The sequence below is a fragment of the Zootermopsis nevadensis genome, unplaced genomic scaffold (genome assembly GCF_977971745.1).
Source record: "Zootermopsis nevadensis isolate Lab colony 2312 unplaced genomic scaffold, Znev_1.0 Znev_ptg000045l, whole genome shotgun sequence".
NCBI lineage: Eukaryota > Metazoa > Arthropoda > Insecta > Blattodea > Termopsidae > Zootermopsis > Zootermopsis nevadensis.
In genome coordinates this window covers 3,217,628-3,245,220 of record NW_028259177.1, presented here as the reverse complement: position 1 = coordinate 3,245,220, position 27,593 = coordinate 3,217,628, and the positions used below count along the sequence as shown (strand labels likewise).

The 27,593-nt window shown below is 36.2% G+C and overlaps 1 protein-coding gene and 1 long non-coding RNA gene across 10 annotated transcripts in view; one reads left to right on the top strand and one right to left on the bottom strand.

Annotated features, from left to right (window-relative positions):
* Nucleotides 1–27,593, bottom strand: part of LOC147871654 (uncharacterized) — a 309,056-nt gene that overhangs the window by 119,284 nt on the left and 162,179 nt on the right. The gene's annotated exons all lie outside the window — the stretch shown is intronic.
* On the top strand, nucleotides 15,019–26,976 carry LOC147871655 (uncharacterized). Of its 2 annotated transcripts, none has more exons than XM_087360505.1 (3): nucleotides 15,019–15,253; nucleotides 15,377–15,553; nucleotides 26,842–26,976. In XM_087360505.1, exons 1-3 carry the CDS (start codon nucleotides 15,154–15,156, stop codon nucleotides 26,847–26,849), a joined length of 285 nt encoding a protein of 94 aa, XP_087216631.1. In that variant the 5' UTR covers nucleotides 15,019–15,153; the 3' UTR covers nucleotides 26,850–26,976. The 2 variants fall into 2 exon arrangements, with proteins under 2 accessions (XP_087216631.1, XP_087216630.1); XM_087360504.1 differs by lacking the exon at nucleotides 26,842–26,976 and adding an exon at nucleotides 19,123–19,974 and having other exon boundaries at nucleotides 15,022–15,253.

The following is a 27,593-nucleotide window of genomic DNA, read 5'->3' as shown; positions in this document are numbered from 1 at the left end:
GCTCGGTATGATTTTGAGGCGCTATGAGAAAATACACTAAATTCGAGAAATTTTCGCTGTCGGCATAATAAAAGTTTTCCCAAAGTTCTTTGACAGTGTTGTGTCCAGATTTAGCCTCCGTTAAACTTTGACTTTAAATTACGTTTGTAACTGTTTACAGTCTGCTTTATTGTTGAATAACTCTGCATTTTGAGGTTAGTGTGTTTATGGATTTCGTTTGTTGCAAGAATAAACAGCGTTTATTACACCAAAGAACATTAACCACTTGATTTTTGTGATGCCGGGGTAATGTATTTTTCTTGAGATAGGCACAATATTTTTAAGTACTATTTAAATGAGCTCCGATTTAAGACATATTCTTTGATTCTGAATTTCTACTGACAAGAACCCTCAAGGCTTATACACTTATTCAAAGTTTGCTAGTTTATCGGCCTAGAAGAACGAGATGAGCTGGTCAAATAGAAAGAATTTGAGTAATAAAAAATGAAAATATAATAGGACCAGGATCTTTATTAAGGGAAGGGTCTGTTTGATACCAAGGCGAAGATGGGAGAATGAAAAGAAGGATAATAGTAATATGTGTTGTTAAGTTGTAGATTTGAATCATATGACACCAATTACGGTCCAATGACAGTTCTTGCGAACACGGTTACAGACATTCCGGGTCTTCAAAAGTGGGTGAATTGCTTTATTAGTGTCTGATGGGAAAGCCTGTTTTTGCAGATAGGCTGATTAGTTAGAAATTTTAAAGTAAACTACGAGATCTATAATATATTAACTTTTTACTTTACGTCAGAGCCCAAAGGAATTGCAATAGAATCTGCTTTGTTACTGCCCACTGCTCCTTTTTTCGACAATTTTTACTGATTTTGTACACTGTTACATTAATAAACGTGATAAAAATTGAAGTATTAATAAGTGTGCTTTAAATGGTAGATAATATTTCAAAATCTGAAATCTGGGCGAAAAAGGAAAATTAAAAATGGAAATAGAAAAAGTACAAAATCTGAGTTCAACGTTCGCTTCGCAATGGAAGGGAAAAGAAATGTTGGCAATTACCTGATGTGGTGAAGTGCGACTTAAACATAGTAGACGCTACAATAATGGTACAGACTTATAACTAGCTACTACCATATGCTCTGCAACGATTCTATGGTGTACATTTCATCTGTATAAAATCAGAAGAAAAAGTCGAAAGAACGGAGAGGCCTCTACTACCAAAATGGCAATTAAATATTTGTCTATATGTGGAGGGTGTCATATTACCAGACGATTATTATATCACTTAGTTGTCGAAAGACGTTCGTTGCTAGTATTTCCAAATAGTGTTTATTTCTCTGCGAAGGAAAACGAAGCTAACGTCCTTTCTTTTCAGTAAAGACAACTAATTCATCTTCGGTGTTCTCAGTATCAGGCACAGCCATTCGTTGCCTAGACGTCCGTCTAAAATTCTACAATAAGTGCGTTTTTACAGTCCCTGAAAAGTGGATTGTTAATCCGAAAGTAATATGAAAGCAATATGCTCTTGTATATTAATACACAACAAAAGATCTAATTCTAAGCAAGATTGTGTAAAGTTAAAGAAATGTGCTATGTCATTCGCAAATCATAATAATTGAGACTAAAATCACACGACTAGTCTAACATCCAAAATTTTCTTACAAATAACTATCGACTGTCACTCGTCTAAATTACGCTACGGGTGGTATTCCACTTAATGGACTTCACAGCAATCTGACATAGCGCGAATCCCAGGCAATCAATAATTCGAGAAATTCCCAGAACTCAGAAATGTACAGCATCGAGACTTCGGAATTCAAATTGTACTTGGAATTCACACTGGAATATCACGCTGGTTACACATGCCGATAAGCTTCCATTTTGGGTGCAGAAGGTTTTTAAATTTATAAATTTTCTTATAAAAGCAACATGTACAGAAATGTTTGTGCAAATTTGTAGGAAAAAACTAAAGAATCTAGGTAAGAACCAACGAATTATTCAGTTTTAAAGCACACAGCTGTTTGTTCTGACAAACAACACTTTATACTGGACTAACTCTGTAAATAACAAATACAATTTGGGTGGAATCTAGTAGGAAGGTTGACCTATAAAATAATTCAGAAAAAAACTAAGTACGTGTTAGTATGCCGTAAGCAGACAGGCTGGCAAAATCGTACTATTTTTGCTAATAAATCCTTTAAGAGTGTGACAGAATTCAAATATTTGGGAAAAACAATAACAAATCAAAATGATATTCACAAAGAAATTAGGAGGAGACTAAATGCTGGAAATGCTTACTACTTCTCAGTTCAAACATTTTTTCTTCCCGTCTGATTGCTAAGAACCTAAAAATTAAAATATATAAAACTGTAATTTTTCCAGTTGTTTAGTATGGGTGTGAAACATTGTCTCTCACTCTCAGGGAAAAAAAACATTGATTGCAGGCGTTTGAGAATAGGGTGTTGAGGAAGGCATTTGCGCCCGCCGGAGAAGAGAATGGGATATGAAGTAAACTGCATAATATTGAGCTTAAGAATTTGTACTCCTCTCCCAATATTGCGAGCGTGATAAAGTAAAGGAGAATGAAATTGGCTAGACATGTGGCCCATGGATAGGACAAGAGGTGTGCAGCGGGTATTTGTCGGAAAGCCTGAAGAAAGGAGACCTAGACGTAGATGGGAGGATAATATCAGGCGGGATCTCTGGGAGATAGGAGTTAAACGCGATTTGATTTTGCTGGCCCAGGACAGGCACCGGTGGAGCGCTCTTGTTAATTCTGTGATGAACCTTCAAGTTCTGTAAGCCATACAGCTAGTTAGTTAGTTAGTTAAATACAATTACCATTTAGTGAAACATTGAAATTTGTTGCTAAACATATGTGATAATAATATTGACATTAACATTACTTAGATTTAATGTTATCGTGTGACCTTAATTCAACTTTGCGGGATAAGCTCCTGTGGACACGGTGATGCTACATTCTTGTTCGTTTCTTTGTTGACCTCTACGTTGTCCTCTCTGTTCTTATTTCCCTTCGTGTCTCTAGTCTTCTGTTTCTCTCATTATTCCAATCCCTCACTTTCTTCTTCTGTAACACCAAGGATTGGTTTAGCTTCAAGCTCATTTACTCTGGTCCTACACCCATTACAGGGGACTCGAGGGCAGAGAGACTTAGATGCAGTCAGACTTAGAGCTATGTATGGCAGTTGTTCGACCTAGAGTAAGCAAAAACATTGTATGTCTGCTGCAATCAGCTTAATGATGAGAAGAACAACAATTTGTAAATTGTCGCACTGATATTTTCCGTCAATCTGTGATAGTCTAATTGGAAGTGAGATTAGCAAGATATGGCCATGTAATTTCATAAGATATCTTTGAATCGCCTTATCACTGCACTACACTACACTTTATTCAAACAAGTTCAAGATAACGTATAGTATCTGGTTATTTTAGATGTTCTTTCGCAGGGTATTACTAATTAAAGAGAGGCATAAATAATTACTTGATACCTAAATTCCCTCCTGCTTTTTAGTACCTAGTAATTAATCATATTGAATTTTTTATTTCACATGAAACCTGCGATTCACACGAGAAATATCGACGCTAATTCACGCAACACGATCTTTGCCGTTTGCGTGAATGCACATAAGTTACTTCTGTCTGAAGGGTTGATAATGAAACACTAATGTTTAACCGATGACAGGAGAGAGGCACAGAGATTAATAATAAGGAAAGAATGAAGCAGGTCATTAATTTTCAACAAAGATACTAAGAGAGAGACATATACAAAGGTAAGGAAAGAAAGAAAGAAGACAGTCTATGAAGATACGAGTGTGTCTTGAGTCTCTAAGCAAATCAAGGTAACAACATGAATTTTTGGTTATGTTATTGTTTCCATAGGCTTGTTACTACGTGCTGCGGTTCAAGAATGTAGAAACGTAAATGCAAATGCACATTTGTCAGTAGCTTAACTAATCATCACGTTATGAAGATGTATGCATAAGTGGAGGCAACGCTCAATACATTATTAGATCTACCTTAGTCTGGCCTAAGTGAGTAGCGCGTTTCACGCCCCGGCCGTTTTATTCACGGGAAAGACACCTCGTACCCGATGGATAAGAGATTTGTTGGACTTCAGACCGATCTGGACGGGGTAATAAGGATAAATATCATTACCTCTTCCAACATATATCATAGTCGTATACATAAGGAATATATTATGTGACGAGAGTCAAGAAATAATGAATTGTTAGTGGCTTAATAAGCCTTGAAGTCTTAGCCAACAGCACTTTGTAAATATTTCGCAATTGTAATGGAAAGACACATAGTTGAATACTGAAATCAGGAGCTGTCAAGTACTTGTAATTAACTATTTGTTTTCTCAACGATGCCTTGACGACAGAGTAATATACAAAGCGTGGAAGTGCGGAATTAATTGTGAACTCTAAGGCATAACTCAGAAAATCCACTAAAGTCCGAACAGGACAGCCTGACTACATCATATGGAACAGTTTAGATACGTTAAGTAGGCTAAGACTTAAGTTCTTTTGTTAATTTCAGTCACCGGGTCTTTGTGTTCCTATGCGACCAGCAGCGTCGGTTTTGGGTCTTGGGTTGAATGAAAGGAAAGAGACAGGGGTGGTATAATTCCCGACGAGATTTCTCCACATTTGTCTCCGTTGATTCTCATCAGAGCACTTTAGTTGTAGGCTAGTGAATAAGGACTGGACGCAGGATTCCAAGGCAGCTGTATTTATGTGTGCACTTTGTGGAAAGGACTAGCAGACGTCTTTATATACCATCAAAAGTAATTAGTTTGTTCGTTCTGACACCTAGGGAAGGCGCATCTTAATAATGACTGTTGTTTGTTACATTATTATATACATTACGTCACACGGCAGTCTCTTAATGCACAGGAAGAAGCTCATTCTAAGAAAAACATTGTTTATAGTACAATTTTATGGAATTAATAAAACGATGTCTCCAACGCCATCGTAATTAGAAATGTATTATTATTCTTTATTCATTATTGAGATAAATGGATAATGTAAACCCAGAAGGTAAATTTTCCGGTCTGCCATAAATTTAAAAAATTAAGTTAGAATGAAAAATAATATATGCTAGTATAGAAGTTAATATATAAATTAAACCAAAATACCTGTATATTTATGTTTCGTCACTAGAAGGTAAGAAATATCACAATATAAAGTAACTAATAACTCTTTAGAAAATGTGGCAAATTTCAAACTTTTCGAAATGGTCATAACATAGACAAAGAATATTCAAAAACATGTTAAGTTTAGATGAACATGTAGGATTTGGGATTTTACTACTTAAAATCGCTTTTTGTATGCACAAGACTTCACCATTACAAACGTTCAAGTGTGTATGTGTACGGGAAGAAACCTGTGCACATTTGATGTAAGTGACATGGAGTTTTGAATGTGGTGCACATAGTTATCACTTAACTATATTCAGTTAAGAATATATAATGTTTCTTTTTCTCCAGCGGCGTGAAACTTCATTTGTTGAACTAGTGACTAGTGAATTTTAAGGGATGTGGAAGGTAATGTTCGTGGCCTAATTACAGGAACAATCCCGACATTTGTCTGAAACCATACTGAAACAAGCGCCGAGAAATCACAGGTCTCCGAAATTAGATCTCAACCAGTGACCTGCAGAATACGAATCAGGCCTACTAACTAATCTATCGCGACATCAAATATACAATTAACATTAATATTAAAAAATAAGGTGCGAAGATTGGCTTACATTGTGTTCATAAAACTTATGGAAATATCTTAATATTTTTTACATATTCGACATATACTGTTACATTTTCAATATGTTTATTATTGTTATCGCATAATATTAAACATCATTGTCTGTTTCCAATAATATTCTGAAATATTCTTTTACAAAGCTGTACATTACTTCCTTCCATGACATGATTCATGAAAAGAACTATCTAGCATAACAGCCATATCAATTTTTTCTGTACACATAACTATAGAATTACATACCGTAATTTTAAAAAAAATCATAATTATTATGACGAGAGTTGATACAGGAGGCCATCGAAATACTTCATAATACTGCTTAAAATGACATATAATGACATTACAATATTTGGTGTATTTTTTATTTAAAAAAGTACAAATTCTTTTTAGTAGCATACTCATAAGTGTAGAGCAACATACATGATAAACTGGGACCGTTGTTGGTTTATTGTATTCACAGTATCTCAGTTGCTAAGTTTAAACCATTTGGCGTCGTTACAAGTTCAAAGAAAATTATTGTGTATAATTACGTAAAGATATCAACAAATACCGGCATTTAAATAATTAATTTTAAGTAAATAAAATACACTAAATAGTGTTTTTATTATATCACATTGCAATTGGTGATCGCCACAGGGAACCGTGACCGATTTTACAATCAGACGAAGCACGCCCATCGCTTCACCGATCCCTGAACAAGAGCTCTCTTACAGAAATTCAAACAGGACCGGGCACAACACATATTGACAAATACATGTTTTAGTATTTACCTTGCCATTCAGTGAGGCTTTTAGCGTTTGTAAACTAAACACATACGCGATTTTACGATGAACCAGAATAAAGAACCCACCACAACACAATTAAATTCATCGTATTAGAAATATGAAATAATAAATAAATTACTTCAGTTTATCTGTTATCACTTTGTGAACCAAAAGTTATAATATTCGTCCACACATTTCATAAGCTAAACTAAAGTGCACTTAATTACTTGTATTTTTATCGCCTGGATAATTGTATTTTCTACATTACTTTATATTTAAAGTATTTAGCAAGCCACTGTCCGTCGGGCGAAACAAGATGTTCATAACGGAACTGAGGTGATACTAATGTTCAAACTGATAATATTTCACAATAAACACAATTATTATCTGTCTCCAATTATCTCATGTTGAAGAAACGATATCGCAATACAATTGACTACGTTTCAGGAAATCACATTTTGGGTTCTCAAGAAACAAATTTCGTCTACATATATTATATTCAGTATTAGTAACATATCATGGAAATGGCACTATATATTCCTGCATTACCGTGATGGGTTTGGTAAAAGTGAAGTTCTTAGCCCTTAATAAGTAGCAGACGAAGTTCAGTTTTCTAATAGCGGATGTTTTAAAACTGTCCACTTCCTCGAAACACGTTTCAGGTAAGGGGAAAAGATATTCTCTGGATTAGTTTAACGGACAAGTTAAAAATTATAGGACAGTACACAGATTTTTTATGATACTAAACATTGTTTAACATACTTCTGTCTTGTAAAACTTAAAAATAATCACAAGCCCCCTGTTTCCGTGCATCGCTACTCAATATATGTGAAATGTGTGTTATGGTGAGCGACATGGACGCAACAGAGTGATTACAACATAATGTCACAGATTATAATAATATTCTTGCGATAAAATTAAGAAGTAAATTTTCCAGAATATGTAGTACGCACGGGAAAATGAGAAATAAACAACATGTTAACAAAAACGTCTGAAGCGGAGACCTAGGTTTAGGTAAGAGGCTATTAAAACCGGCAATGGATTCAATTGGCTCAGGGTAGAGTCTAGTAGCAGTATCTTGTGAATACAATAACGGATCTTCGGGTTACAGAAGCTAGGAATTCGCTTACGAGCTACAGAGCCATCAACATTTCAAGACTGTGCTCCGTGGAGCAATATTTGTCATACAAAATATGACGTCATCTTCGACGACCTGCATTTGTTCTGTCGAAGTGATTTCCAAATCTCTTATATATGTGAGTGGTCCTGGCCACCATATTCACATGACATGAATCCCTATAATTATTAATTTGGGCTACTCAAAAATATCTTAAAACTGCACGTTCTTCGACAGTTCCCGTCGGAAATTAAAGCTCTTCCTTTGGAAATTACAGGTGACACGTATATGATAAAGATGAAGTTTTCAGGTTTGTTTATAGTGAGTCCGTAAAGGACCTTATATTGAATATGTGTTCACATGAAGGCCTTCAATAATAAACAAACCACAGAGTAATGTAAATATTAATATTCAACTATTCAATTATAATTCAAGAAAATGCAATTAAACATTATATTTGTGTGTCTAAGACAAAATAAAGCATTTTTATTTAAGACTTTCTGCTTCTAACTCTAGAGGCTTCTATTTACTAACAGTATTAAATCACACTCCGAGTTACATCCGATAGATTAATGAAGTTTTAATTTAAAAATGTTGTAGTGAATGCAATTGCTAGGCAAGCTACAGTATTTTTTCTCACCGATAGCCTTAACTTGAGGATGATGTCTATTATAGAACTTATTAGATAACTGGCAAATTTTAAAATTATAAGTCCATCATTATTGAATAATTAATTATAAATAGGTCTTGATTTTATCTAATATTAAGATCGCTGTCAGCTATAGTAGCCGTCACCAAATTGCTTGTTTCAAGACTTCACTTATTCCTTACAGCGTTTCTGGCTTTGTTATGCTGCAAGTTCTGAGCTGTTTTCACTTGCCTGAGCTCCACTGGTCATTTTGAAACATTGTAAGATATTACTTGACCTTAGAACCTAAGTCTACAATTCTTGACGGCTATCATAGCAACGTCTTAAAATCCGTATCGTACGCAGAGATGACTGTCTTGAATCCGAGATGCAATGACGGGCGAATGTGATACAGAATGTAGACATTCAGTAATGCTGCTACCGAATAGTTAGCAGGCATTTAAGATGGTATTTTGAAACAGAGGTATACACCTAGAGAATGGTTTCCTGCTTGCTTCTAAGCGAGGTCATTCTCTGTTGTGAAGGAAATTAGGAAAAGCAGTTTAGGAAAATTTGTAACTTCCTTTTGAATAATATGAGTGCGAAATAGCGAGACACAAATTGGGTGTTATGGGTACATCCGGCCTATAAATTGATTACAGTATATCGACACTAACGATTTTATTACGGGCTTAATTTGTTTTACTTTGTCGATTAATTTCTGTTGTTTACAAAGTGATAATTTATCTACGGTATGTAATGGGTAGATTTGTTTGTAACTTATTACTTTAGGTGAACCATTTGTTGTATTATGTGAAATTTATGTATAAATTGTACTTTATAATATGTATTGCATTCTTATTATTATTATGACTTTTTCCACATCCTGTTTCCATCTAATAAAGATGTATGTATTTGATCTTATGTTATTTTATATTAATAAAGTCAGGTTTGCAACTTGGTCATTTTTAAGTATAGGACCATATATATAACACATCCTTTGTTTTGCTAGAACATGTTAACAAATATAAGATTTAATTAATCACCAATTTCAGGCATGAATCTCACGTTCTGCGCAGTGAACAAAATTTAGTAACCTTTTTCAATCCTCTTAACCAGCAGCTTGCTAATGGAGACACAAAAGTGCGAACACACGTACTTTCGTTATTACCCAACGAACGCCCTTCCGTTGCTGCCGTAACAGAGCAAACAATAAAGGAGATTGCCTGAATGCTAATTACAATTACTGGCTAATTGGTGAATTTTACGATTCGTCGCATACTCAACGACCATCACTTGTTTATTTCTTTCTACAGGCCTGGAATCATATTACTTCAATCCACTTTCTTTATCCTACAAACATAGGATACACAGAATGTTAAAGGAGCAATGCAATACTTATTTTGTCTCATTTTACCACACTTATTTTACTATAAATATGGGACTGCAGACGTTTCTAAATTCTGCACAGAGCGAATGATAAATGCCTTTGAATTTTTTATCATGCAGTTGCGCACAACAGTCGTTACACATTCTTAGTTGAAGAGATTAGTCTTTCTTTCGTAATACAGCAGATGTATTTTACTTGTCCCTTCGTTCCTTTTTACCCTACACCTTACCTCGTACCTCCATTTCTGGATGTAACTGTTATGTCAATAAAATATGTTCTAAAGTCTGTATACAAACAAACTAGAAATTGGCTCATAGTCGGTTAATACGCAACATACATTGCTCCAAGCTTTCGAAATACGACCAGCACAAGAAAATGTAATAAGTTGTGTGGAATGCATAACATAAACAATTCTCATGCCCATCCTAAAGAACATTCACCTTGTAAAACAAACCTGCATAATGTTTACACGTCGATTGAATTTTTACAGAATACGATGGTCGAGGCATGTAGTATGCATTGTAGAAGTGGGAAATGCTTATAAAACTTTTATCCGGGAACGTAAAGGGAAGAAATCACATAGGAGACCTGTGCGTAGAATGAATTACAATATTAAAATGGTCCTTATGAAAACAGCGCTTTCTTCAATATTTATTTCTAATTGATTATTATCTATTATCAACTTATTCGACGGTATGCACTCTGAGATACTGAAAAAGCGCAGTTGCATAAACTATATATAAATGAAACAGAGCGGGAGAGTGTGGATTGGATTAATCTAGTTTAAGATACGAACCACTGAATACTGGAATGAACACTTGGTGTCCATATCAAGTTGCAAATACTTGAAAAACTGAGAGACTATTCGCTTCAAATTATGGCCTCCATGCGTGTCTATGCATGTCGTACGTTTCTCGGAATAAGCAGCTATCATATCCTTAAACAGCATTAACTACGCTGCTTTCATAGTGGAGAGGCGTTGTGTTTTGTTTGAGTTAGAAACGACTCTTTTAATAATATTCAGATGGCCAGATTCAAATATATGACGATATGGGAAGGAGCCCTGACGCTAACTTATGAGTCACACTGCACCGCGTGAGGCAGTACTCAATAACTGCAACCAAAACCCCAGGACTGTACTATGACACTTATTTGTACTTATCAGAGAAGTACAGTGAATTCCGGTTAATTGGGTCATGTCGGGACTAGAACACTTTGGCCCAGTTAAGTGGCTGCCCCAATTACGCGAAGTTCCACGTAAACAGTTAAAGAGGTTTAAAATAAAAGACAAACTCCAGTATATTGAGATGATTTATTGAACAACAAAAATATAATAAATGAATTCTGGAACAAGTGGTACAGATCAGAGAAAAATATTTACACTAAAAATAATTTTGATTTAATATATGTATTAAACACGCATGTGTGTAGTTCATAACAGTTAATAATGTTGGAGGAATTTATCGAGTGTACCCTAAAGTGTTCTTTTGATTGACTGCAACTGAACAAAATCAGAGCAGGTACCTAGTGGAGATATAGGACTGCGTTCATTGCATTCCTGCATGAAGTAGCGTCGTAATCAAGCAACAAATTTCCTGGCATCCAGGTTAGTCACTCGCTCAAGCTCAGATGCGTCGTCCTCATCACTTTCCTGGTCTTCTGATGTCGTTTGGTGTTTTGCTGCAATTTGTTCAATATTTGCGTACTCATAATCTTAATTTTTATTATAAAATTGAAGACTATTGTCGATGTATTCAAACTCTTCGTAGTTTTCGACGTGTGCCACTTCCAAAATGGCGTAAATTACTAACGCTCGTATCTTTTATCTCCAAGCCTGAATGCTTAAAACCACAGTGAGTAAAGTATTTCAGAATGATCTTTCTGAGTAAAATATTTGCTTTCGTATAGATATTATCCCGCCTAAAGAATGACATGTTTAATATGCATTGGCTTCTTCTGAATAAGTATTTTGCTGCCCTGACCTCCGCGTTATTATCGTTTGCATGTGTTGCGGGGTGATACAGAGCTCAAAAGAGAGACATGGTTGACTATTCCCAGGGGCCTCATAAAACTGAAATCGCTTTGCAGCTGAGGGTTATCCCATCTTGGTTTTGCTGAGACTACGGTTGCAGGAAGACAAGTATATAACGCTACTTGCATTTTTATAAAAGTAGCAACGAATAATTGAATTCGATAAAAATAAAAAAAAAATCCGCGGTTAACCGTCAATGTATCTTAAATTATTTGGAACGAAATTCTTTAAAACATGCCAAATTTAATTTAACATTTTTTATCTGATGCGCCAAGTCATTTAACACCTCTATATTCAATTTTGTAAACAGAAAACAATCAATAATTTTTCTGGAGTTTTATTTCCAAAACTAACATTCATTGTACTGGTTCTCAATTAAATTTTATCCGAGCTTTAGTCACGTCAAGTGTTAAGAAGAAACCAACCTTTCTGAAACTATCTTTATTACCATCATGGCCGCCCTTCTTGAAACTATTTTCGACACTCCTGTGTCTAATTTTTATAAAAAAGTAGATAATGTTCCTGAAGTTGTCTAGTCAAGTGAAACGGTTTGTCGTTAGTGTTTTGTTCTACAATGAGTCATTTGAGAGATTCGTGGACGGACGGATGTAATGTCAGATATTATATATAGTATTAATTATCTTTATATTCTTTATAAAACCAAAGGTTACCTAATTAATCTGAAATTCTAGTGTGTAAAACTGATTTCCAAAGTTTTATTATATTATTTCGTGGAAGGTTCATATGTTTTTACTCACCAACTCTCATAAAAATATTCATTTCGTAACTGCCCTCGCATGCTTGAACATAATACATTATTATTATTATAATGGGACTTTTGACTTAAAGTCTCTTAATCGAACTCGGTGCACATAAACTAGACTTTAAGGCATTTTAATAAATCACAGAAAATCACAAGGACAGATGTGTTTCGAATGCGAGTTAGACGCTTTTAACACATCAATGATTCTCTGAGTATGTTCTACTAAATTTTCATGACGGATTCTATTATGACAGTGGGAAGAGACAACAAGGTAACTGAATACATGCTAATGAGCACCATGTGCGGTGATGCTACAAGAAGTCACGTATCACACACATGGTGAGTAATGACGTAAGACCATGGACTCTGATACGGATATAGACGACCCGAATACAGAAGACAATAATCAGTTTTCTGCTAGTAAGTCTTATGCTGATTCTATCTAAAGATATGAAAGGAAACGGCCACAACGTCGTAGTTCACATTTTATTACAAAAAATAATAAAATTGCTTATTATGGAAGTTTATTTATGCTATAATTGGCATAATATTCCTGGTATGCGTGAAAAGTTTTCTTCGTAATTTTTTAGACTACGTGTTGAAGTTTAACCGGGAGATTGACCATTGTGATTGAGGTTTCTAGAATATTTTCAATACATGTCTAGGGAGCAACATAAATAAGAACTTAAAATATCCACATTGTAACATTTAGAATCTTACTAATGTTCCTAATCGATGGTAAGAAATATAAATGGCTGACACAACATCGTCAAACAACATAATATTAAGTCAACCTACTTCAAATATGTGTTGTAGTACCGTGTAATCTGGTAGAAGTTTGACAACGTTTCAGATATCCTTCCTGCCTCCACCATCGCCCTGATGATGGAGGCTACAAGGACCTCTGAAACATTAGTGACATTCTACCAGACTACACAGCGCTACAACAAAAACAACCATCACTGTATTCACGGACGTGAGAATCTGAAATCCTACTAAATACTGCAATCTGAGAGTTGAAATATTGAAGTCGGCCAAGATTTAGACAATATTCTTCTTGGTTGTGTCACCGTGTGACGTAGATAGTTAGTAACGTTCCTGATGAACGTGTCGCTTCAATCTTCAGAATGAAACGTTGGTAAGCAGCTACAATAGCACACGGTGTCAGTCCAGAACACGAGGGAACACTTACAAAGAGTAATGATGTGAATGAAATATTACAATCGATCTTACAGGAACAGAATATGAGATTGTGGGCTCAATTAAGTGGAACGGTGGTTGGGCATTCAAGAACCGGATAAAGAAGTTCATGCCCCACAGAAGTCGAAAGATTTTTAGACCGGCTGAGCGACGGTCAGTTTATCAAGATGCATTGTGGTGTATGATTTAGAGTACATAAATTAGTCTATATAAACTAACATTTTAATTTGCTCTTTCAAGCGTCAACAAAGATTCGTAAAATTCCTCTCCCATTATCTCTGTCTAAGGTGAAAGATATTCTTTGGAAAGTCGATTGTTATTCGGTATATCAAAAAATAGCTCACTTTCTTTATGGAACTTGAACGTTCATCACCATGTTCACAAAAGCCCACCACAGGACTGTACCCAAAGCTAGCTGCATCCAGTTCGCTCCATAGATTTCTATCTTCCTAAGGTCTATATTAATTTTATACTCCCAACTACGCCTAAGTCCTCTAAATGATCTCCTCATATTCCTTGAATAAACACCCTAACAATATCAGGTGAGGAGCACAGACATTGAAGCTCATTATTATTCAATTTTCTCCATGATCCATCGTCCTCCCTTTTAGGTGCTAAATATCCTCCTCAACATTCTGTTCTCAAAAACCCTCAATTTATATTCCTCCCTCAAGGTGAGAGACCAAATTCAGCACCTTTATATCACAACTGGCAAAAGTACACTTAGTTCTTAAAATATGAGACGGTAGGTTACAATATTTTGGACTGAATAATAGCAAGAATTTCCCAAATTTAATTTACTTTTGATTTCGTCGTGAATGGCATTCTGACTTGTTAGTTTTGTCCACAAGTACTTGAATTTTGTCACATTTTCAAATTGCTCATAAGCTATCTCTATATTTTGGTTTCGTAATGAATTCTGATGCCGAGACATACTCATATACTCTGTATTTTATACTTTTATTTCTAAACCAACATACCTACTATGCCTTAATAGCTATTGTGTGTTCGTTTTTATAGTATTTATATTATCGCCCAGCAGATTAACATTATCAGTGCAGAACAACAGCTGATGTCTCCCATTCATATACATAATGCCTTGATTATATTAAACTTTCCTGATGTTGTATTCTGAGGCAAAATTCAAAAGCAGCGGCGACAGAGCATCTCCCTGTTTCCGGCCATTCCAAATAGGAATTGTATCGGACAAATATTTACGACTGTGACGTTTCCTTCCCTATCACCTTATCCCTTTCCTACTTTCCTTAGTATCAACCTGTTCCCGACCTTCATTTTTTTCCGTCAGAGTGTGCCCTTGTCTTCTTTTGTTTATAGGTCATACGGGGACCAGTGTGGATGAGTCTCAGCCCGGTGGTCGCACGTTTCACATCGCTTCTATTTATTTTAGATTATAATGTTTTTTTTTCTGGATTAGAAATTGGAGGCAGAAAACTGCACTGCGATTCATCCTTTGTTTAAATGTCGCTGTTTATTTATATGCCCGTATACTGTTGTGTAATTCATATTTTGTCAATAAACTATTTTCTTGAAAAGGTTATTGGGTCTTTTTCCTTGTCAGGTAATAGCAGAGAGCTTAGTTTCGCCATTCAATCCACTCAAGATATTCTGTTAATGTACTTGCATTTTTTCTTTGAATTGATTATTGAGAATTGCTATTAATTTGTCTGCTTTTTCGTCATAGAGGATCGAGTACTTCCGAATGCAGACAACCTCAGGAAGGATGAGCTAGAAAACGAAGTCACCATACGGGAGGGAGTAGTCACACAACTGTTGAAGGTCTCCGACCTTCGGAAATATTTACGTGAATCAGCTGGCACCGAGATTCACATGTTCGCCTTATACTCCATGGAACCTCTGGGTGAGTCGAAAACCTTGCGCATTAAATTAAGTCAGATTTAGGAAGCAGTAACTGACGTTTTGGCTGACATTTCGCTCAATTAGTACCCCAGTATTATGACGTGCCTACGCCAGTTCACCTACAGATTTCGTGGTCTTGCCAACACGAAAGTTTTAGACCATTGCAATTCTGCCTCCCTGGTCGAATTGTCTGGGAAACTTCTCACTTAGTGTCGTCTATGGAGGAGTTTTTTAGCCATCTCTTCGAGTCTTCCCAGGATTCCATTCGGGGCCCGCGTTGTCTTGATCATATTACCTCTGGTTATACAGAGGCTCTTATTTCACAGGCTGCCCATCTTAACCAGCTCCAGGCTTTGGAGAAATTTTCAGAGTCAGCAAACAATACCATTTCGAAGTTCACGTCTTTCAATATACGAAGTTGTCCAACTCTATTGAGAGGGTTTTGTCCCGTCAAACCGTATTGTGGGGAGATACGTTTGAGTCGGTCTTACAATATAGAAATCCATATTCATGCTGCAGTTTTGTCCATTCAGGATATTTATATTTTGCAATTTTCGTACTCGTATCTGGCAGACACACTGTCCAGGGCACATAGTGAATCTATCGGCGCTTCTACGTCTTTAGATAGATTTCATGTGGACAGGCTGTGATTCTTTTTCCCGGCTCTGGGTAAAGATGCGATTCAACAAGATTATTGCTTTAGTGTCCAACGTCAGGGCGAGTCTACCTGACTATGTGGCCGACATTAAAATTTACTCCAACTTTTTTTGTTTTGAGGTCCCAAATACAAATATTGTCCATGCTATTTTGGATAGTTCGACCCCTAGTGGTGAGGTCATGTTAGGTGTTGGGTAAGAATCTCACTTCTATTGTAGTACTTGAAAACGTTTGTGCGGTCTGCTAGCTTTGAACATTCTAATAGTATGATAGCCTCAATTTCTCCATTTCGGAATCCGGTACCTGGCAAACCCTATGTATTAGCCACCATACCATCGTTTCTGGTAATGTAGATTGGGTTTGTCCATGTGAAATTCGCGCCGACAAATTTCTTTTAGATCTGAGCTATCTTTCTCTATTTCAAGCTGGGGCTGTTCGCAAACTCAATGCTGACTTCCCTCAGGTACTTACTGATAGTTCAGGCTTTACAGCCCTATTTGACCATGATATTTAGTTGACTGGCCCCACGCCTGTTAAGTTCCCCCAAGAGGCTTTCTCCCCCGAAGATGACTGTTTTACGTCGACAAGTTCAAGACCTGTTAAAGAAAGGGATTATTAGACACTCTGTTTCGCCATATTCTATTCCCATTTCTCTTGTCCCAAAGGGAGAAACCGATTTCAGCCCTGTTCTTGATTATCGTGCCCTCAATAAGATGATTAAAATAGAATCAGTTCCTCTTCCGGACTTTCATTCGTGTTTGCACTGGTTTTCCGGAGCTAACGTCTACACCACTCTTGATCTCAATACAGAGTATAACCGTACCCCTCTTTCTGAAAAGTCTCGTCCACTCACAGCTTTTGCTACCGATTGGAACATTCATGAATTATTTCGTGAACCCCTTGGCATCGCCACTGGAGCTCAGGTTTTGACAAGTTTGCTTGTCAATATATTTTCGGATATCAGATTCAGATTTGTTTACAATTATTTGGACGACTTTGTGATTTATAGTTCGTCCCTTGAAGAGCATTTGGTGCACTTCCGGAAAGTATTTACGCACCTTCGCAACGAGGGCCTTACTGTTAAACCATTCAACGTTAAGTTTGCTACACATATCTTCTTTTTTTGGAGGGGTACCTTATTTCTCCTTCAGGGGTTACTATTGACCCTGCTCGTTCCGTTGTTATCAGAAATTATCCGCCACAGCGAGATTTATTGGTAAGGTCAAATTCTTCTATAAAATCGTCCCAAATTTGCCGAATAGATCTGCGCCACTCAATGCGTTGAGGAAGAAGGGAGTAAAATTTAAATGGGGTAGTGAAGAGCAAGCTACTCTCTCTGATTTTAAGGTATGCATTACCCCAGTTTTGACCATGGCCGATTTCACTCAACGATTCATCCTCCAGGCATACGTTAGTTCTATAGTAACTGGGGCTTTGCTTTCGCACGAATATTAGTTCTAAGTACGACCCGTCGCCTTTGCCACCCGTACTCTCTCTAACGCGGAGAGAAAATTTTCCATCTATAAGCAGGAGTACCTCTCTGTCCTTTTTTGCTATTGAACAGTTTCAGTTAATTCTCAGATATGTAGATTTCGATCTGCAGACAGGCTCTATTGCGAAATGGGCATTCCGCCTTTAAGTTCTTCCACACCCGAAAAGTCATCAGGTTAAGCAACCTGCCAATATTGTAATTATTAATAGATTAAATGCCGGTGAATGTGTTCATTATTACAGCTTGAGAAAAAGGCTCTTGTATTTTTGCTCGAAAGTGGAACTTCAGCGTGTCAAACTTGTCAGATATCCCGAATGAGTAAACCGGCACTTTTCCTCCACTTTTGTCTGTATGCTTCAGAATTGCCCATAGCAACGACGGAGAAAATTTTCATCGATTTTTCATGTCGGTTTCCCAGATCAAAATCCATGTTCTAGTGTGTGTGTGTGGAAGTTTTCATGAAATTTACCTGGGATTTCTGAGTCAGGATAGCTACATCCTCTGTCGCCACAGACTGCTTGAAATCTATTTTCGCTAATTTCGGTCCTTATTTGTTCATTGTGTCTGATAATGGTACTCAGTTTACTAGTCGCGAGTTTTGGGATTTTGTTTTGGTCTTGGGTCTGTCTCATTTAACACTACACCCTATTATCCTAATCCTTCTCATAGGAATCTGAAGTCCGCTTTTATGGCTTATGATAATGGTAACCATGCTTTATGGGATTCCGAGTTGCAAAGTAAAGTAAAGTAAAGTTTGTCCCACTATACGCCATGTAGGCGCTTGGGGTGAGTGGAGGTATAGCTCCTCTCTTCCTTGACCTCGGCACTAGATGGGGGTGAGTGGTCAGCATCACGCCCCGTGCAGTGATTAAACTTCGCGTTTAATAGTACTGCTCGCCATGAGTCCTTAGGATAAAAGTGCCGTTTCCTTCATGTTTGCCCTCTGACTAAATAATCCCCTTTCCAATATTTGGACCTTTTCTGATTTGCTGCCGAACCATCCCGAGCCTTCTGAATTACGTGAGACCTCAAATAGAGCGTAACATAATATTCGCGTTTCTCATGAACGTGTTGCGCTGTATTATAATTCTAATCGCCTACCGGTGCTTATAAAGTTGGTCAGTCTGTTTTGGTTCCCAGTTTTCCCCAGAGTCGATCAGCCCAGGATTTTTAGTTAAGCTTATACCTAGATACCGCAGGTAATTGACTATTTCTGAGTTTACAACTCCGTTTCTGTAAAGTCAGTCTATCCTGGTGATAACTCTTGTATCCGAGCTCATCTTTCTCAGTTTAAACGACTTTAAATTTTTCGATAAATCCTGCTATATATATAGCCCTAAGGTTCTTACGTGTTTCCTTTGGTATTGTTCTGCATACTGTGTGTTTATATTTGACTGCTGCTACGTTTTTGTTTCTTCCAGGGGCATTTTCTGCATCCCCACTCTTCTAATTATGCGTCACAGTCCACCAGGCTTCTGCTGCATTTGTATTTCTCCCGAAAATCTCTTGTGCGCCCCAGTTACCTTCGGAACCCTGGCATTGTCATCAGTGTATGTGTCTAAGAACCTATACCACGCTGATCACTCTTCCAAGTACTGCAGCTTTGTCAACGGTGCTTTTCCATATGAGGTACCTACCATCTACGCCTGGCATCGAGATCTCTGCTAGTACTGTTTTCTCCTGGCAACTACCGCCCAGGGGCGATAGAGTGTATTACATAGTTGCTACGTGCCATTACAATAAACTAGTGCACTGGATATTTTCTGGTTGCCACGAGATTTTTTCGCCGGCACCAAAGACAGAAATGTCGGATTTGACAGCGCAACTTAAGTTTGCTTTTCGGTCTCGGATCATAGAATTGGCCGTGGGATAAGTGTGATGGGCTTTCTTAAAGTCAATAAATTGTTTATTTACTGTCAAATTGAACTACCATTTCTTTCTGTAGTAACTGGCTAATGTAGAAAATTTTATCATTTGTATATACGATATAAGACACACACTGATGATCCCCAGTAATTTCATTGACATATGGAGCCAACCTTATCAAAAGAATATTTTGTAGGCAGATGAAAAGAGGAAGATACATCGATAATCATTAGCAAGCCACCTTTCTTTTAAAGTGGCACAATAACGGATTCATTACACTGCTGTGTCATTTCCTCCTTAGTCCATATAGAGAAATACGTCTGTGTATCTCGGAATCCAACGTTTCGCCTCCTGCTTTGATAAATTCGGCCGAAATGTGATTAGTGCCCTGGAATTTATAGTTATTCAACTTCTCAATAGTAGTGTCCATTTCCAGAAAACTGCCTTTTGGCACTAATGGCTCAGCCATATATATATGTTTCTTGTCATGAAAGTCGTGAACATTTAGCACTTGGTTAAAGCCATTTATCACTTACTAAAATCCTGTAGAGATGATCATTCTCATCTTTCGTAATATTAACTCTCGTAAAATTTATCACATTACATATATATATATATATATATATATATAACTACCTGAGTTAGGGAAACCGAAGATTCATCACCGAACTTCCCAAAAACTTCCACCGGTCCCTGGACTGGGTCAGTAAAATCCAATCGCCTTCAACTCCTATCCCTCACAGATCCCTCTTGATATTAACCTCCCTTTTATGCCTAGGTCTCCCCAACGGATTCTTCCATTTAGTCTTCCGGACCAATACCTGGTGTACACTTTTAGCCCCATCCTTGGCTCCACTTGCATCGTCCATCTCATTATTCTTGATTTAATCAGCGTAATAATATTGTGAGAGGAGTACAAATTGTTAAGCTCATTATTATGCAGTTTTCTCCATACCTCGTCCTTTTATTTCCTAGGCCCAAATATCCTCCTCAGCACCCTATACTCAAACACCTGCAATCTGAGTTCCTCCCTCAGAGTGAGAGACCGTGTTTCGAACCCATACAAAACCACGGGCAAATTTATTGTTTAATTTTTAAGTTGTTAGAAATCAGACGAGAAGACAAAATATTTTGAACTGAAAAGTACCAAGAATTTCAAGAATTTAGCCTCCTCCTAATTTCCTCGTGTATGTACAATTATATATGCTTCTTTAAACATCACAATCACTAGCTTAGACTACATAGATCTATATGGTCGAAAAATAGGATGATTGATGATTATAATCGAATTGAACAAATTTAAACAACAAAAGAAATTATGATTCGCTGAACGCAAGTTGAGTTAAATTTTAACGTTTCTTACCACTGTCTTTAAACAAAATGTAAAAGTAATAAAACTTAACCGCAAAAGATATTAGTTAAATATGAAATACTACAGGTTAGTATCATGAAATACATAAAGATGAGGGCAAATGCAATAGTTCCTTCATATGGACTAATTTAAATATAATACATCCACAGAGAAAAATTTTCTGTGATAGTTATAAAAGTTCAGGCGGTCAAAATGTCTCTTGCCTTTTTGGAACCCTGAATTACATTTTCATGCTTACAGAAGCCTACCATTGGATCAATTAAATTCTATCCACAAATTCACATTTTCTTAATATAACCTGCAATATATTATTGCTCTGACATAAATAAACATCTTCCAACTCTAAATAGAAGCAATCACATTTCTTAAGAAGACATTATCTTCAGAAACTTGCATACTATAAATCTACCAGTTGTCAAACGTACTCCTCTACCACATTTCTCAAGTTCTCATTGTAGTTCATTCACTTGAATTTCGGATCATAAATTAAAAAGAGGATTATTTTGACAGGACAATATTAACAACATTGAAGGTCTTTGTAATCACAGAATGTAGTGGTAAATGCAGCAAGGAAGACATCTATAAATATCCCTTCAATACGAATTCGACCAACAAAAGAAGGAAGCGACTATCTGAACACAAATAGAGTTAAATTTCAGCGTTCCTTGCCATTCCTATGAATCGAAACTAAATGTAATAGAACCCAACCATCAAAGATGTTAGTAAACTGTAAAACATCACACCTTAGCATTTACAAAACACAAAAAGTTCTGGGGCTAATGCACAAAAGAATAGTGCGGTTTCAAAAGTTAATAAAAAAATTATTTCTCACCTCACACGGGCACAACAAACACCGTCAGCGACGGCAACTGTCCACGTTTCTCACGCGTTAATTACAATCCTTCAATGTGTGCACCCTGGGTCACATGACACACATCCACACGGTAATCAAACTCATCCGATCTAGCGCTGTGGAGAAACACGATTGAGAAGCACTCGTACATTCGTGTGAAAATGGGGTGGAGCTCCGTCCAGTTGTAGAATGTAATCGTCATAATTGGTATTCGGTTGGGGTAACAACCAGCTTTCCAACATGTCCAAAAATGAGTCGCCAGTCACAGTTGCACCATTCTTTTGTGTATACTCTGTATAGAGTATAAAAGATAACTATATATTCCTGTGCAATATAGTAGACTTATAAATGAATGTAAAAGTTAAATTATATCATTAAATTTTATTACAGTAATAAAACATATATTACTTTCGTCTAGCTGCTAATGCGAGTTGCATTCGCATATGACAACCTACTCAATTTAAGACTTACATAAAAGCGAGATTTTAAGTTTTCCAGACAGTGAATTTGAAGACTTTGATATTGTATAAAGGCGGCTGGAGCTTTTAGCTCCAGGTGGCATATAACGCAGAGAAAATATCCGTGGGACCAGTGCATATGTAACTGGGTGAGCCGGCATGAAAGAGCGAAGTGGAGTAAACGTAAAGTTTCACATATTTTAGATAAGCGCACTGCATGGACTGCTGATAGCTCTATACTTGGTGGCTTTACCGCGGGGTAAGAATATCACCATGTGCAATAAGCTAAACGGCGAAGAGGAAAATCCGTCACAATCCCTCACTTGGCTATGCAAACTCCGTTCGATAACAAAGTTCACTTGCTTATAATTAGAAATATTACTAGGCAGAATCTAGACATAACATTTTAGGTACGATTTCTTGAACAACAAATAATGCACTTCTAAGTAAAATATAAAATTCCCACGACGAGTATAAAGAAATATTTTAAATGTAATTCTACACGGAATTGAAGCTTAAACGTGCAGTACTGATCAGTCAGCAGGCATAGCAGCTATCTAGCTATGTCCAGTGATGTATCGAACTTTAGCATTTTCCTTAACACCACCACTAACTATGTTTCCACATCTAATGTTCTCATAACGTCAAGAAATGAACCACCGTGTCCTTAGATTCGTTTCATCGTTAAGACACGTAGCGATTAACTGCCTATATAAAGACTAAATAGACCATTAAATGGAACAATAATAGACAGAATAAAGCACAAAATGTTTCGGCACTTGATCTTAAAAAAGTTAGTGCTCTTTCGGTTGCTGTTATTTTGCTGTGCGTTATGCCGAATTGTTTCAGGTTATAATCTCAGTTTGACACTTAAATTTAACAATTAAAGTCTAATGCAGTGGCGTATTTCTTCGTACAGTATAAACACTGAAGTTATCTGGAAATATTATTAAGGTACTCAGAACTCTAAAGTATTGAGTGCGAACAAAAAGGAAAATATGATAGGAAGTACATGTAGCGCACATGGAGGAAATGAGAAATGTATATAAAATATTACACGGGAAGCTTTAACGAAAGAAAACGATTCTAAAACATTGTCATAATTAGAAAGTCTTACAACAATACTACAAGATCTCTGTAACACTACAACACAAGCAGAATCACTAAGTTACATTTGTAACGATTTAATATTTTGCGGTAAAGAACTTACTCCATCACAGTGCCCCATATTTCACTATTCTATGTTTAAAATATTTCCCGGACAAATTTGTATGCAAACTCTCAGGTCTATAACATTAAAGTTCTTCATTCACTATAAGATACAACGTATCGACACATGAACAAACATTTTCAAAATATATTGTTTCGCATAATCCGAATTTTAGTGTCTTTGCAGATGGGGTGGTTACACATTTTAAAGTGACTCAACATGCATTTCCAATAGAAATATTCACATCATCATAAACCTCATAATTTTAATGTTATTTCGAATGGTTATATGTTGAAACATACTCAGATTTCTTATTACGTGGTATGATAAAAAGAATAGTGAAGAAATAGCCGTTAAATAACAGTGAACGTCGTGATATAACATAAAAATTAATCAATTGATGAATAAGATTTGAGGCTCTCACAGCGGTGAGTCTGAATATTGCTGTCTTCGAACGTATAAGTCACTCGGATATAGAAACGCCACAGATACTAAAGTGTTGCTGATTATTTAAGTTAGTATCAGAATGAAGAATTAATTTAAGGAATAATTATTTCCTTCTGATCTAAATTCTGAGCTCGCTTTTGTAGGCTAAATTACGAGGGAATATCCATCATTAGAAGCCAAACAATTATACTGCTTCCTTCTATTGGTTAGGTTCCAATAAAATTGCTATATAAATATTATAGGAATGTAATATTGTTTGCTGTTTATAAATAGTCGTTTAAGAAAATTGCTTTCTCTGTAATTGAATGACATATGTAAGTAGTAACAGAGACACTTATTAAACATGATTCTAGATTTAATGCAAGAAACAAATTAAATGCTTTATTATCGTTTTTGTTAATTTTAATTCTAGATCTAATTTTGTTAAGTGTTGGCGCATTTAAAATATTTATCAACGGATATTTCCCCATGCCAAAGACACCTATTAATATAACCTGTCTTACATGATTAAGAACGATTTATGCATTTAATTATCCCTTACGAAACGGTATTTAATGTTCTGCTGAGGCAGAATATTACAAACAAAACATCTTTATCTCTTTGGCATCGCATTTACTGAAATTTGAGAAATGCAGTTACAAACTCAATTATATTCTTTATACAGAACTCAAGCTCTATCATCTCAGATATGCTGCATTACTATCTTAAAGAATATCAGAAGTAATTATGTTCATTTGGAATTAATAGTGTCATTTAAAATATTTTAAATGCCAAATATCGAACAGTTTCGCCTGAATATACATCATTATTATTTGGATCGTAACTACAATAGAGCAATAGATATCATTAATGGAAAAGGAATTTCTCAACCCTGATGATGGGGGCAGTATATTTCTCCGAATTACTGATACCAAGCTACACGTCCGCACGGCGTTGCAACTCAGATGATAAATTTCGACAACTTTACTGTAGATAGATTCTCTAATTTTACATACTGGCAGAAAAAGCCAAAATTATTTATCTTTAAAACGGAGAATATCTGCTTTCATTGAAGCAGCTGTATAATTTAAAATTCATATTACTGGGTTGTCTCATGTTTCACCAATATTGTCGCCTTTTCGTCCGTTCTCATTTCTAGATTTTCAGTCTAGTAACGCTTGCTTATGTATTTTCTCGACTTCTCCGTCCATTCTATAACAATACTAGAGAGAGGCCTACTACCTACACGTTCATGAAACAACAGAAAATATCTTTTAAATGCGAAATTTGGGCCAAAATAATTCATATTCTAAATGCATAAGGTTCTGTTCTCACCCAATTTTTCGGATGTCTTAGACAGCTAAAAGTAAAACTGCCCCACTATACGACATGTAGGCGATAGGGGGTAGAAGTTGTATAGCTCCTACTCATTCATACCCGAGGCACTAGGTGAGAGTGAGTAGTAAGAGTCACGCCTCAGCCGCGCATTACCCCCGGGAATGGACCTCGGTACTATAGGCTGCTGCGTGGGCAGCAGAGCCGATATTGACGCAGACCAAGGAGAAATATTCTCTGCTCCTGTGGGGGATTAAATCTCAGTCGTCCAGTCCGTAATCAGTAACTATAGTGACTGAGCTTCAACAGGTTATCTATAAATATGGTCGTTACCTCAAGGAACATTCTGAGATATTACTTTAAAATCGGCCAGGACCGTTTATTCCACGCCCTTTCAATTCATAATTCGTATTGATCCTAACATCAGGCTGAATGAATCTGTACAGTTGATAAATCGTAGTTATATAGTTTAAGAATGAGATCAAACACTTTTGTGAAATGTCAAATAAAGTTTAGTTTTAAATTTATGTCAACTATAACGATTAAATGCATTTGTTTCTTTTTCAATTAGAACAAAGCCCACAAACCATTCGTCTTTTTCTCTACCCATCCCCCATGTTAAGAGAAATTAATGGGGCAGAACGTTTAGTTCCCAAGACACTTCTTGCAAGAGAAGAATTGCTCGTGCTTTGAGGCTATCGCGCGATCGTTATGTGTAATTCATTCGAAGCGTTACTCTGGTAACGATGTCTGCGGTTCTTAACATCTGCTACACCTCTGCTCTGTTATTTCAGCTTTATGGAGCTTTAAACTTCATGACGTTCAAATTGTGTAACCACCCTATCATGACACAAACAAACAAAGGAAACCTGAGTTGTAGTCTGTTCTCTTGTGGTTAAGTATGTATTTAGAATCCAAATAAATATTAAAATTTTTGATGCAAATTGTGCATCATTATAATAACTCATAATTGTCCATGGAATGCGGAAGTAATTGGTATCGTCGCAACTATAATCGCTAATTTTATATAGACATTTCTGTTAGGTTTATATTATGATTTAAGTATATTATTGTTGTAGAATTATGGTTATCTACTTCATCCGATACCTACATCTGGTGTACGAAATTCTGTGAATTAAGAATGCTCAGTAATTCTTTCAGTAGAGAGAATGTCTCAGCCTATAAAATGTCAATAATTCCTCGCTAACCGCTTTTTTGTATTATGCAAAATTTAAATATCAATGGCTTCCATTTGAAACCGGTATTTATAAATACTTATAATTTCTTAACGGGTATTTAGCATTATGTACTCGTAGTTTCGAAACGTCAAATACGTAATTGGTGTACACAAAACAAAATCGATGAATTTTGCACAAAGACATCCACATTTTCAGGGAAAGGCCAAACTGCATATGAATCAATTATTTAGCCTATTGTTGGTGCTTCTTTTTTCTGACAATATTTGTGTTATTATATTTATGCATTAATTTCGTACATTGTTATTTCCTGAAGAAACAGGCAGCTCAGAGACAAGTGATTACAGAGATCGCAATGTCAGCGGTAAACTAAGCTTTCAAATTCATACAATGTTTTGTTCCTACCACATTCATTCCTTTTCAGGAAAGTAATTACTCCGTCGGCGACAGACTGCTCTATTATTTTGTAACAGCACTACCGGGATCTCTCTGTCCATATTTTCTAGCCTGCATGTTCTTGAAGACTGCGTTTCTGTTTTCCCATACGTTACATCCATTGGTGAGTTTGTTTCTGTTGACGTGCTGTTCTAAATTTCATGAAAATCTGTCAATTTCTTAGTGAATTTTAGTAATAGTTTAGTACGCGAACAGACACTATAAATAATGACAAAAATATGCTGTGTCAAACTGCATTAAGTTTATATTAGTTTTATTTAAAATAAATCGCAATTTAAATGTTGGCTGTCGTGTTTGTTGTAGCGTCCATTAGAACCTCAAATACACTTTAAATGTTATTATTGACGTTTATAGACATACGTTATTACACTATGAACATGAAGTTATTTATCGCTTTAAGAATGATGGCGAGAAAAGTTGCGATTGGATTTTTATTTGCATTCTGTTTTTGGTAACATGTATCTACTGAACTTTATTCAAGTATTATATTATTCAAATCGTTCCACCGTGCCTTGATTAACCAGAAGAGCACAAACCACTGAAACGACTCAATACACGATAGAACATTTGAAAATATCCGTTCGCGATTCAGCCTTCCGACTGACACAGTATAATGCTCACTATAATACATTCTGTGTACATGATACAATCTCTTTCCCGTTACTATAGAGCGAAAGTAATCCCAAAGTTACAAATGTAGTATTGTTTTACTCTAGGTTC